The 14,424-nt window shown below is 39.8% G+C and overlaps 1 protein-coding gene across 2 annotated transcripts in view; it reads right to left on the reverse strand.

The window, feature by feature from the left end:
• The window catches only part of LOC113071006 (netrin receptor UNC5C-like), a 124,946-nt gene extending 111,130 nt beyond the window's left edge, over window positions 1-13,816 (reverse strand). Inside the window, exon 1 of one of the 2 annotated variants that reach the window (XM_026244377.1) lies at window positions 13,147-13,816. In XM_026244377.1, the coding sequence (XP_026100162.1) occupies window positions 13,147-13,267 (121 nt within the window). In that variant the 5' untranslated portion in view covers window positions 13,268-13,816. The remainder of the gene's footprint in view (window positions 1-13,146) is intronic. The other variant, XM_026244379.1, reaches the window with a different exon arrangement.
• Window positions 13,817-14,424: the final 608 nt, after the last annotated feature.

Consider the following 14,424-nt stretch of genomic DNA (forward strand, 5'->3'; position numbering starts at 1 on the left):
AGCTGCAAATCGAAGGGAAATACAAGTCAGAGCTAACTAAAAAGAAAAAAGAAAACACCACGCAAACGCTGTTCGGATGAAGTAATTGCAAAAACCTAATAAAACTAAGTAAAAGGAATTACAATACAGTGGTCATATGAGAGTCATAATGCAGCAGGAAAAATAAGCGACTGCTGCCCACAGAAATGCACAGATGAATTTTAGATTCTGAGAGAATGAAAACGAACAAATGATCAAGAGCGCCGCGGCATACAAAGAAACAATGCTGCTGAAATCTGCATATGGCCTACATTTCTTTGTTTTGAGCACACTTAAAAAAGAAAACCTTCATGAATTTGTTCTCTCATAGAAACAATTATTTCATGAGCAAGGAAAACCATTCAGATCCAAAGTGAACGCTTGAAACGTTCACCTTCGGGAGGCTGGGAAAGGCCATGCGAGACTCCAGTTAACAAATCATTATCTGCTTCATCTCTTCCATATCTGGTGAGAAACTCGAACCGGCGTTTTTTCCCCTCTCACAAAACGCCTCTTACAGCACATTCAGCTGGTTAAACAGAAAAGAAAATGGGGCTACTGTTTTCACCTAAAACCCACACGCACACATAATCGCAACAATATGGGGGAAAAATCCAGGCATGCCAGCTCAATGATATAAAGTTACTGTGGCTGCAGGGAAAATGCTTTTTATCACTTGCAGATTACACAACACAAGGGACTTTTCTGTAACCCTGAGACCACCGGGACGCAGACAATGAGCGACTGTGACTGATCTCACATACACTAATCACAAACTATCCATCACAGACTCGCAGTACGTCAATGTGCATTTGGCTACCGCTCTTGGGAACCTGAAGAAAGACCAGAGGAAGGTAAAGAGACAGAGATGTGAGGGCAGTCCAGACAGAGCCTCAGGAGCACTTGAGATTAAATGATGGCGCTCCTTCTCTGAGAAAGCCTGGTCTTTTGGCTTTTATACATCAAGCAAAGCCTCTGATTTTGGGCTAACGGTGACCCTCTCTGCACTGTCGACTCGTTTCAGATAAAAATGGCTCTCAAATGTCACTCGTTTCTATTTTGTTGGCTGTTTACACTCTTGAGAGTCCGAGTAGAGATTGTAGAAACCCTATCCTGTGTTCTGTCAGGCACGACTGAAAAACAAACCAGAGAAAACACAAGCTAGAAAGTAAATATTCATGCCCATATTTCACGTGCCTAAATTGCTAAAATTCAACCAGTGTGGAAACAACTGCCAGAATGAGAAATCGGCTGAAACCAGACGCGGCCTATCCCTGCTATTTCTCTCGTTCCTGCTAAACACAGCACAAAAGAGATCAGATTTCCACAAAATCATTTGCACATGACAAGGAAGGGATGAGAAAGGAAACATGCAAGGGGAAAATGCAAGCTATCGAGCTATTGTTTTACACACTTGAGGTTTTGATTTCCATGTACAAATAGCAAGAAAAAGGAATCATTTTAAATATATACATTTTAGGGGTCAATAAGGCACAGAGATGACCAGGGCTTGAATTTCGGTGCGGGAATGCGGGGATTGCGCATAATTTAAACCATTCCCGCAAGGTTAGCTTTTATAGTGCGAGAAATTCCCGCACAAATATATTTGCTTCATCTCAGAGCAAATGATTAAAAAATAAATTCACAGATGCGAGAAAAAATATGTCAAATTGTCTTTTATTTTCGAATATAATTCCTCAATCAGCGCTGGACCGGCATTTTCTGGCTCAGCGCTGAGCTCATAGACTGCTGTAGACAGAACATGTTTCACGCTGTCAATGCAGCGGTCTGCGTTGCGCTGATCTTATTCACACTATCAAGTGTAGGTGCAGCATTCTAACATTTTGAGTCAAAATGAGCTGTTTGTGAAGAAATTATTCGCTTCCAAATTGTCGTTGTAATAACGAAACTGAAACATTAAAAAACATTTTGCTCTTTATAGTGTGCGAGTGATAGAGCGCGGCAGCAACGAATCAACTGATCAGCTTACAGCGTCACAACATTGAATGCTCGGCCGAACAGCTGATCATAGCTGTACAGGGCGCCTTTATTATTTTTCATCTCCATAAATATATCTATAAATATATCTAGTAATAAAGTTAACGCAAGGGCTAGAAATCAATTAATATTTTGCTGATCCTTCTTGTCATCATGGAGAGCGCAGTTGGTTGCATGGCAACGATAGACGCCACGAGAGTGCAAGCGCTTGTGGAAATGAGACTGCGGCGCGCGTGCCCGAGCTTTCCACTTGTTTGAGCATGTGACTGCACGTTTCCCCTTGTTTTCTATTCATTATGCGAAGCATATTTCCCCCGCGCACAAACACGGCCACAGACAATGAATTGTTTGGTTAGCGTAGTAGTTTAAATATGGACCGTTGGCTGAAGCGAAAGACAAGTTCGGATGATGCAGATCACGATCCAAAGAAAAAAGTTTTCACTGAAATGGAGAAACTCATTCAGACAGCCATGGTCATACCAGTAGCGAGTGTGTCGTGTGAACGTGGATTCAACACACAAAACAGGATCAAAACTAAATTCAGAAATTCACTGAATAATACAAGTCTCACAAATCTAACGATAATTTCAGAGCTTGGACCTTCCCTTGAGCAGTTTGACTTCAACAGAGCCATCATCAAATGGAAAGAAATGAAGATGAGGAGACAGATGAGAAACTTAGAATAAGTCACATGAAAAAAAGAAATGGAAAAAAATGACTGAAATAGAACTGAAATGTATGAAAGACATAAATACTTATAGTTTAAACTGAGTTCTTAATATCAATTTATGATATCAATATCAAAAGTAAAAAAAAAGCAAAGAATTGAACTGAACTGAAACACATGAACTGAAATAGACATTAATATATAGCATAGGCCTAGTTTAAACAGAGGTCTTAATGTCAATTTGAAGAGCATGATGTATTTTGTATAAAGTTTTTTTTTTTTTTGTTAACTGATTTGAGAACTGGAAATGCACAATTCATGCATACAAATCTGTAGATATTAATAAATGAACATGATTAAATTAGATTTAATTAGATTAAATTAGACTGATGCATCAAAAGTTATTCCCCCCCCCCATAATCTTTAGATCCCCCCCATGTGACCCATGTAAGGGGGGAATTCCCCCCCAGTTTAAAAAACGAAATTCAGGCCCTGGATGACATTATAATGGTACTGACTCACTGAAAAGCTACTGTATCTTTAAAGGTAACATTTCTGCACATTTCAGAATGCATTATAATAAATATGAAATATAATATAAAATCTTTATTAATGCACCAGTTGTGCACAAGATATGAGTCTCTGCTGAATCTGCTGCTTACAAATAGAAAGGAAAGCAGTCAAGAGTAAGTCACATTTGATGGCACAAAACTGCGAATATAAATCTATATCAATTCACCAGTTGTGCAGCTGCAAATAGGAGTCTCTGCTGAATCTCTGTCATACTGTGACATGAGGTTTTCTTTTCCAAATAGCAAGAAAAGCGGTCAAGAATAGCAGCGGTCAATATATATCTGAGTTTGAGAAGAAACCGGAGAGTTTGTGCTATCCTACTCTCCCTCTTCCTTCTAATTCCTCCTCTTCCCTTCTGGCCCAAATCACTGCTTTTGTTGGCGCTGAACCTCAGTACCGGAACGCGGCGGTACAATAAAACATTTCCCCCACAACAACAACGATAAAGCACAAAAATGCTCCAGTAAAGAGCAGAACTTTTGCGGTTTTATTGAAAGAACAACCATGTGGAGATTTACTGGCGTGTTTCCTCACAAACGAGAGGTAAAAGTGAGCGCTGGGTGAAATTTATGTGCACAGCTACTGAAAGAAAGCATTGAAGAGGCTGTAAGTCAAATCTGACGATGGCAGCGGCGTTCTGCACTTCACACTCATGAATGTGCAAACCGCTGTTCCCTTTAAACAACTCACTGGTCCAGCGCCAGAGAAAAACTGGCAGTGTTGCCCGCCGCCCCTCGGCCAGGAGTCAATACATTCCCTGTGTCATGGCTGAATCCCTGCGTTTGCGTGAGAGTGTGTTAGAGAGCAGTTAATGCACGGCATATCATCCAGCGCTCATTACAGCACAGAGTTTATGACCCCTGACTGACAGAGAGAAGACACCAACTGCATCCTGCAGACAGACACAGCTAAAAATGTCACAAGTTAATAATAAATGCACAGGCACATGTGGCGGGACTGAGTCACTAATCATACTATAACAGAATATAACGGTTATTTATAATAAGTTATTTACGTATTATATATGTGTGTGTGTGTGTGTGTGTTAAGAGAATTCTAAATTCTAAATCACATTTGAGACCATTATAAGACTGCACAAATCTGACAGCATCTCAATCTGAATCTATATTAATGCAGCAGTTGTGGAGCTGTGTATATGAGTCTCTGTCGAGTCTGAGTCAGGCAGTAAACAGTAAACACACCGCCCATCCCTAGCTAACAGCTTCAGCACTATATCGGAAAGAAGCTTTTGTACAAGTCGTCAGAAATGGCTGCTTTCAGACAGTTTGTTGTCAATAACATGAAGTCACTTTTCTGGTCCCTGTGCAGTTGCTTCCTAATGCTGACTCTGCACTTTATCCACCACTTCCATTACGCTTCCTATCACTTTAGAAGAGGATATATTATTTATCTACTTCCCTGTGTGTCTTCGGAGGGACTCATTTGGGCCTCAAAACTTGTTGTTGTTGTTTAGGAACTTTCACATTGTTCGAAGTGCCCACAGAAGACGGGATTTCCATTTCGACCCCATTTTATTAGTTTTATTTTAATGGGCTTTTTAAATGCCCAGATTTAATCAGAGCTGATGTTTTTCCGCTAGTTTTGCATCCCGGGTATTTTTTATGATGCAGCAGTGAAGGGCACAATTAAATGCAGTTTTGGGGCTTGTCGCTCGGCCCACTCGTTCCTCATCAAGATCTCGGTGATTAACAATGTTTAACTCTCTCAATGGACACCTTGTGCAACACTTCTTGTCTTTGGAACTTCATCTTAACGCCCTCCATTCGTGGTATTGTTGTGATAAGCTTCTCCCCATGGGTTTGTTAAGGAGACTTACTACTGTACGATTCCTGGCTCCTACAAAATTAGCCCCAGCGTGGATGGCCCAGTTAAGCACTCGTGGCTCGCGGGACCCTGGGGAAACGGGCCTGGAGATGTGACTGAACATGAAAGTGCTGAGTTTGGCTTTACGGAGTGCAATATCACACGCAGATAAACTAATGGTCCGACCACAGAGCAACTGCTAATACATGGAAAACAGAGACAAACACACAGCAAGATTAAGAGAAGCACCAGGCGGTTTTTGCATTTGAGAAAACAGAACGTGTGAGAACATGAATCAAGGCTAAAAGTAGTGCAACACAGATACACTCACCATTACTTTGTTCTGGATATTCTAGACACTTCCGAATGGATCACACAATATGTGTTTCTAATTTAGCAGCTCATTTAACCGACTGAAAAAACAACATTAAACACTGACGTTGTGACACACACTCGCTGAAGCTTTCTCATAATGGCCCACACAGTTTAAAACTCAGCTTGGCAGTTTTGTAGATAACTAAAAAGAAGAAATATGGGAGGAATTATCCAGAAGATTGATTCTGGAGAGATGAATGCTTTCTATTCATGCATCTTTATCTGACAGGGTTTGTGCTCTGCGGGGCCTTGGGTTTAGTTATTCTCTAACAAAACATGTTTGGGCCGGGTTGAGGATGTGTCAGGAGGCGAGCGCTTCATCACTATCTGACGGAGAACTGATAGGCTGCGAGGATCAGTCTAAAAGCCCCAAATGGAGAATGATAACCTGCTGAATTCCTCCTGAATGGGGTTCGTCTGACGCCAGGCCCCTCTACTGACTCATGAACATTTACTTTCTTAACATACGTTCCTATTGTTAATCGAAGTAAAGCTGAAATCAAATAATAGAAAAAAATAGAAAACTAGAAGTGCTGCCTTGGCAACTGGCTGGAAGAAGTTAGTTGCAGGACTAAAATAGAAATAAAACTGAAATAAAATAAATTAAACAATGTTTTGCGAGTTGGAAATGTTTTGATATGACTTTAGATTTTTTTGTAAAACAATTACATTTTATTTACCACTTTAAAAAATAAAAAATTGAAGTGTAGTGGGCTTTGAAAATCAAAATCTAAATAAACTGACTGTTTTTTTTTTATATTTGTTTTTTACAGTGAGATTTCATGTTGACTTGAACTAAGAGCTTCTCTACAGCCCACAAAGCACCTGTCCATGATCATAAAAACAACTGTAGGTCTGTTCATTAAACTTCAAGTAACATCAAGCTTAAATGGGAAGCCTGGCCTGAGGCAGCGTTCCTCTAATGACCCATCACAGACCAGACCTTCAGTCCCTTTCTAAGCTCCGACTTTATAGCCAAGTCAACAGTAGGACTTACACTGACCTCTTATCATCTCTCTGGCTGCATGGGGCCTTTAATGGAAAGCAGAATCCAGTGAAAACCTCAAAGTACCAAGTGAATGTATGTTCTTATTTAAGCCCCATAAAAACAAGAAAGCTTAAACGTTTATCTATGCTATGCTTTCATCTGCTGTCTGCCGAGCTAAAGAATAACAGAGCCAGGAGGCTGATAAAGTGAAGATAGGAAATGGAAACGCGTGGGTCTCATGTTTCCATGATTCCAGCAGGGCGGTGATTGCTTGTCCTGGCCTCCCTCGACGGTGAAGTGCGGTGAACGACCCTTTCATTACACCAGGCGCATGCATCAGTATGCACAACAAAACCCATACCGTGATGCTCAATTTGGCCGGCGGTCAAGCATTGTGCATTAACTAAGAATACTAATAATTTGGCAAATGTGGTTTTAGTGGCTTCGTGGCTATTTGCAGAACTTGGATTGCATATCTTTGACTGACGTGCGGATTCACACAGCACAACACGTTGTCGACTCTATAGTCGGGAAGCATATGGCTGAGCCTTTAAGGGTTCGTAATATGATCTTTCTGCTGTACTAAGTGACTCTCGCTCGTGCACGCTCTGACCGTATCCCAGCAGGCTTCCTGTTCGATTGGACACCACTTTGAGTCTACAGGGAGAGCCATCACACGACAGCAGAGCTAAAAGCAAAGCTACTGATGGTGTTTCTGGTGGGACCGTGAGCTTTTTATAGCCATGTATGCAATAAGCGAAAAACTGTGTTCTGTTATTATCCCACAATGACAAGAAAAACATGCAAGAACAACCGTCCAAGATGAAATGCTTTTACTGCAGGACTGTTGTTCTGTTGTTACAAGACAAACGATGTGAGTGCTTCATTTAAGAAGGTCAGAGGTGAACAGAGCATTTTCTACACCACTAGATGCAGTAAAACTAAATAATAACTTTTCAGACATACTGAAGTTCACAAAGAAACAAAAAAAACAGCACTAGCTTTCTATTTTTTCTATTCTATCTACTTGTTCTTCTTTGTGTGTGTGTGTGTGTGTGTGTGTGTGTGTGTGTGTGTGTGTGTGTTACGTGTACTGCGTTAGTTTTGATTTCTTCTGTTGTCCTCATTTGTAAGTCCCTTTGAATAAAAGTGTCTGCTAAAAAACTAAATGTAGAAGTCAATGCATTAAAATGAGTTCATACATGGCGTACAATCAGAATTCCAAGAAAAAAAGAATTGTGGGAAAAATCAAACTGTGAAACAAAAAGTAGCATTTTTTTTTTTTTTTTTTTTTTTTTTAAGTGTACAGTTCAGTTTGGTGCTTCAGAAAATTTTAACTATTCACCTCTGACCTTCTTAAATGAACCAAAATGTTCCATCTGAGTGTTTTACATTGCGGTCGACTGGCGCCGTTCACCAGCAGGGCCAGTATGTGGTCATGTACATTTACGGCCGGGCGTCGTCCGCTCCCAAAAACCAAACTCTATCCTTTAAACTGTAAAAACGGGCATCACTCTCCTCTCCATAACTGCCCAGAGTGCAAGCCCCTTGACTGGTAATAACTCTCATCTCTCTCTCCATTTCCTGATCACAATTACCCTCTCCATGAGGAGCAGGGGCTGTAAATTACATTTCTCTGATCCTCAGCTATAATTGGACACTGAGGATTCTGCGAGCAGCAGCCTTTCTGTAAGTGGAAACAAAGAGCCTTTGAGCGTTTGGGTTTGGATTTCACATTGCAACGCATTACATTAAAGGAGAAGTGTAACATCACTCCATACTCGACAGCACACATGACCACGTCAAACGAGTGCACAGCATGAATTCACCTACATTTCTTAAGTATGCAAAAAGGACCGTAGTGGCATTATTTAGCTCAACGTTCAGTGTTGATTCAGTTCAATAACTGGGTAAATTATTAAATGAATTAAATTTCAGCTATAAGCAGCTCTACAGTAGACAATAGTTTCAACACTCAGCTCAAGTCAGATTAAGTGTTGATTTAATCTAGTTTAATAGCCGTTTTAATGTAGCAAAATGCATTTATGAAATGCAGGAGGCAACAGTGTCATTATTAAGATCAAGTCAGTTCAAAGTTCATTCAAATATGTTCAATAACTGTGTTAATGTTGCAAAATAGAGTAATTTTCAGCTCAATTCAGTTCAATGTTGATTCAATCCAGTTTAATAAGTGTCGATGTTGAATGTTTTCAATCATGAAATTAAATTGATTCAATCATCATTCAACTCAATTCAGTTTATAAACCGTGTCAATGTTGAAAAAAAAATCAATTATGCAAAAATTTGCTCTACAGAAGACAAAATTCACATTATTCAGCTCGATTCGGTTCAGTTTATTCAACAGTGTTGATGCTGCAAAGTTGATCAATTATGAATTTGATTCTGCTTAAAGCACCTCTATATAAGAAAGTAGTGTTAATTATTTAGCTCAATTCAGTTTTGTTCTCATCAGTGCAGTCAAATTGAAAATTTTGCTCAATATTAAGTGTCTACAACCAAACAAGCCAAAGGCGACAGCAGCAAAGAACCTAAAATCCATCAGGTGAAAAAACTGGCCTAAATGAACAAAAAACACTTCAGGCTGCACAGCTAAAACTTTGCTTCCAGCTTCTTCTGCGTGAAGTGTCTGTGTCACGATGGAAGAGGAGATCTGCTGACAGACAGGTCGGTCACTTCGGCGGCGGTATGCTTGTGAAGTAGCCACACTTGTGCCGGGCTCCACTAATGGACTGCTAATAGAACCCCAAGCTGCACTTTGATGCTTCCCCTGTAGTTTACAGGGTGACAGTGTGTGATTAATTGCACTTACTCTACTTCCAGTCCACTTTTTTTTTTTTTTTGCAGCGAATAGAGGCTGTCATTGCCGTGACTTTGCTCACTCACCAACCTGCGCAGCTGGATATGGCACGATTCACCGTAGACAATGGCGCACGCAAACTGTAATACATCTTTTCCACAGCCGGCTCGCTACGTGACGTCAGGAGAGGAGAGCTTCAACCTCAGCACGCCTTTCACAGCAATTATCACGAAAAATATCCTCGGCACGGGGGAAGGCCAACAAACAGTGTGTAGTGCTGACGCCCACAAGGCGACCAAGAACTAGTTTCTGATGACACACCGTTTGCTCGACCTTTACCTTCGCCAGCACATGACCGCATTAAGTCTCATTTTCTCTTTCAAACGTAAAAAACGGCCTAGAACATGAGGGAATTATGATACACGGTGGCAAGAAGTCATAGTACAGTAGCCGTTCGGTGCACAAGGAAGCGTTTGTGTTTCTAAACATACTTGGAGAACGACCACGATGGCTGTAACCTTAGTAGAGCCCTTGAGACCCGACCGTTAGGCAACGAGGGGAACGGTTAGAGTAATGATGATCTCAATAACATTCTCATTTTTACACCTACCGGTGTGCACGTGTCTCTTTCTGAGTGTGCAAAATATTTTCTTAAAATAAAAGCCCCCCTGTCCATAAGCTCAGAGGACACATAACATGCAGAGCGAGTGGACAGATGTGGAAAAAGTGAACTCATGATTTGACGCACTCAGTAGGCAATGGGTTTGCTTGGTTTTTTTAAATAGTAATTACAAACAATGCGCCTTTGTTTTACAAAAAAAAAAAAAAGAGAGCACTGCATATAGAACCGATGACACACAGAAAGCAGAAAAAGCGTGCAGCCTACATGAAAACAAAAATGTACAAGAATGGATTATGCAGATTTGGGATCTTCGACTCTCATCAGCCAAGGATCTGCATATTCAAACAGACAGCCGGTCTACTTCAGCCCCCAAATCCACACGGCCTTCTGCCGTTACAGCAGATGACAAGATCGTCTCCTGTCTAAGTATTGTCAAGGGTCGATCAGTGCCGTTTTTTTATCCCCCTCACTCCCTCTTGACTTTCCCCGTCGCCTCTTATTCATATTCAGGCAACGGAAGACACTTGTAGTGGAGATGTCAGTGATTTTACTGTACTTCATAAAGGCACTCCTTTCCTCTCTATTGCTCTCTCCTCTGTTTCCAGGGCCAAGAGAACACTGGGACGAGTGGGAATTCACACACTTAATTAACACAAGTGTATCGACAGTGAAAAATAGGGGGATCAGGAGAAGGAAGGAGTGTGTGAGGGAATTTTTTCCATGCAGAGTAACCCTAACTACTTAAATAACCAGGCAGTTCTTCAAGCACAAAAAGATCCCCATGTGAACGGGAAACATGTAGCTCATTAGTATCCAAAAACCTAAGGGCCATTAATTAGTCGCAAACAATGTTCTCCCTAAATATTGATTTCTTAATGGACACGAAGAGACTTGGTTCGTGTTCACATTACAGTCAATGGCATCGGCCTCTGAGGGAATCTGCCTTATGTCATCCAGCAATGCCCTTCAGACACTGGAGCGGGATAGTTTTTCCTCAACCTTTCCTTGTTTCTCATTAACTATGCACAATTGTCCAGGGAGGTTTTGCTAGACTGGATTGGGTTTCTAACCATACGATTCCTGGCAATTTTGGAGCCTGAAGCACGCAACACCTACAAACATCACTTAAAAGTATATTTTAAATAAAGTAACATATAATTTAGATTAGTTGCAAACGTCACTTTATATTTAACATTTGGCAAAAGCAACTCATATTGCATCAAGCGTTTTGTTTTTTCAGTGCATGTAGTGCACGGTGTTGTTCCTGTGGCCCAGTGGTACAGTATTGCGCTAGCAGTGCAAAACGTTATGGGTTCAATTCCCAGGGAACGCACATACTGGTAAAAAAAAAAAATGTATAGCCTGAATTCACTGTTAGTCACTTTGGATAAAAGCATCTGCTAAATGCATAAATGTAAATACATGCATTCCCTGGGAATCGAACCTATGACCTCATCATTGCTCTTCTGTTTGAGCTTCATGAATCACTTACATAATATTTTTTTTAAATAAAGTAATATAGTATGTAATCTAGAATAGCACAAACATCACTTGGCAGATGTTTTTATCCATGCATCTTATACAAGCTTTTTCTTCAGTGCATGCATTTTAAGAGAATCGAACCCATGACCTTTCCATTGCTCTACTGTTTAAGCTGCAAGAATCTTATTTTTAAAGTAGCTTTTAAATAATACAGTAATATAGTACATAATCTAGAATACTATTGTAACAAGTTCCACACCTTTTGATCATATTCTCCCCAAAAAATACGAGACCAGCAGAATCCAGTACAGTACTACTGCATGCAAACCACTGAGGGAGGGTTGAAGTCAAAGTCAAACACAGCTCGGAGGAGCTTCACAAACCTGCCTTGTGATAGGGAGGAGGTCTTTGTGTCATCCATCTGTGTCAAGAACATGGCTGCCTGTCTACTTACAGAACAATTATTCAGCGAAATCCTTTTAATGGAGTCCCACACTCACTTCAGTGAAAGGACACATGGCATCAGCTCTGAGATACGCCACAAACACAAACTTGAAAGCATCTTCACCACAGAGAAAACACTTTTAACTCACAATGTTGTGCCCAGAGGAAAATTCATTTAATTAGCTCATTATAACGCAATCAAAGCACGCAGCAGAAGTACTCAATAACAAAATAATCAAAATATTTACTTTACTCCTAATAGACACAGGGAATTTGGGTAAGTTATCAGTTCAGACTTTTAATAAATATAAAATGCCAGTAGCACATCCACTTTTCACAAAATGAGGCCACGAGTGATATTTTATGGTTTCAAGAAATGCATTTTTCCTGTTTTTTTTTAAATATCCCCAAAGGAATTATGGCACTTTGTAATTAGGATAATAACATTTTTATACTTTAAGATGATGGTTTAATTATGCATTATTTTCTGTATGTATGTATGTATGTATGTATGTATATATATATATATATATATATATATATAATATAATACAAAGCTAAGATAATACATTTTATTAAATACTAATAATAAAATAAAAAGCTACTACTAAAAAGCATTTTAATGTGATATAAATAAAAATCTAAAAGGTTCAGATTTACAGCAAAAGAGAAGGGTTTGAAAAACAACTCTGATCAAATACTCTTATCCTTTAAAGACAGAAAACTGTCATTTACCGATTTCGGCATTCATAACAAGTCTGAAGATATTAAAAAGCGAGTTGAGACTTCAGGTAAACAAATACATTTCTACTTCAGCACAAGACAAAGTTTCTCAAGCAATGACCTCACTATGAGCTCATGCCTAAAATTAAGGCAGTAAAACACATATTCCAGTCAATACAAAGAGATTTAATCAGGTGTGCTGTAGTCTACAACAATCCTGCCTCAAATGTTACCAACACGCGCTCATTCTCAACCATAAACAAACCTACCGAATAATAGTAATAGTAAATGCCATTGTTAAGCTAGTTAAATATAAATTCGATCCGAATTAACATGGTTCGACCACAACACACACACACAAAAACAGTTTATAAACAAAAAACACACATTTTAAAATCTGCCAAATAGCCTATCAAACTTGACTAGTAAGCAACTGAAGGGTGGTTTAATTAATTCCCATTTAGACATATTAACAATATTAACTGAAATGTTCGACTATCTGAAGATAAGATGGATCGGTTTGAGAACTTTTCATACGGAACTTCGGCGAACTTCAGTCAGTGATACCGATCGATCTTCACCTGTCGTACGGTAATATTAAAAGGTTTTTTTACCTTGAGCCGCTCCGGTGCTGACGAGCGTTGAAAGAGTAAAAACGAACACCGTGATCATCTGCGTTAAGAATCCCGATCCGCCTCGGTCTCCTCTCGCAGTCTTTTGACTTCTTCCCATCATCCAAACAGTCGAAACCAGACAGAAATCCGTCGATCAGGTGAAATAACAATCAGAGGAACCTCTGGAGATGTTGTTTATAATGAACCCGGAGTCGAAGCCCGTGGCGGCGGAATGAAATCCGTTGGTTTTTACGTTACCTCAGCGCGCTCTTCTGACTGACAGCGCGCGTCAAGCACCAAATGTTTAGGATTAAATATCCTCTTCAGAGAGGTTTTTCTCTCAAGGCTTCGCGAAACGCCGTGGCTGAGGTGTAAGCAGGTAAATCAGCGCTCCTGAGGTAAGTTCATGTTCAAGGAAGGCCGTCTGTCAGTGAAGTTCCTCCCGCGCGCGCTCCCCGCCTTCTGAAGGACAGTTGGAGAGGCGCGCGAACCCCGCGCGAGCCGCCGGAGCTCCAGCCAATCCGAGTGCGCTCCGACTTCAGTGACGAAAACCAGGTACGGGGACGCGGAGCGGATGTGTTGTGTTATCAGACGAGATTTAACGGGTGTTTTCCTGTTTTTATACAGTCTACTCTATGTTCTTTCACGTGCTGTTACTCTCTTTCCTTTATAATCCTTTCGCGCCCATTATCTCAGCACATCTTGAGACACTTTAAACTGGGAAGGACTAGGAGGCTATACCGATGGACTTATTTATTTATTTTGCAAATATGGCGAAAGCAATTTCCCATTGTATTAATTAATTTAATTATTCTGTTTATTTTAGGATCATCTGCTCATAATTCAAACCTAGTTTCAACACATTCACTCAAAAAAAAAAATGCTGGGTTGTTTCAACCCAACTTTGGGTCAAGAATGGACTAACCCAGCTTTAAATTTAACAGCTTTTTAGAATGTAGCGAAATTCTCTAAATTAAATAATTTAGAATGAGGAAAAAAAGGAGAGGAAAATAATAATAATAATTTGTTATATAAAACTATATATAACTTATGTATTTATTATGTTTGTAAAAAAAAAAAGAGAGAAAAAAAACAATTTTTACTTTATTTTCTGACTTCCTACATGCCATTTTGATATTTTGCTATTCTGTTTTTCCTATTCCTTTTAATAAAACCCTTTAATGATTTTTTTCATACTTTCATATAATTAACTGTTTATTTTAGGATAATTTTCTGCTCAAGATTCACCCATAATCTCAGCACATACAGAGAAAAAAA

Source organism: Carassius auratus, unplaced genomic scaffold, assembly GCF_003368295.1.
Source record: "Carassius auratus strain Wakin unplaced genomic scaffold, ASM336829v1 scaf_tig00005638, whole genome shotgun sequence".
In the NCBI taxonomy this organism is placed as follows: domain Eukaryota; kingdom Metazoa; phylum Chordata; class Actinopteri; order Cypriniformes; family Cyprinidae; genus Carassius; species Carassius auratus.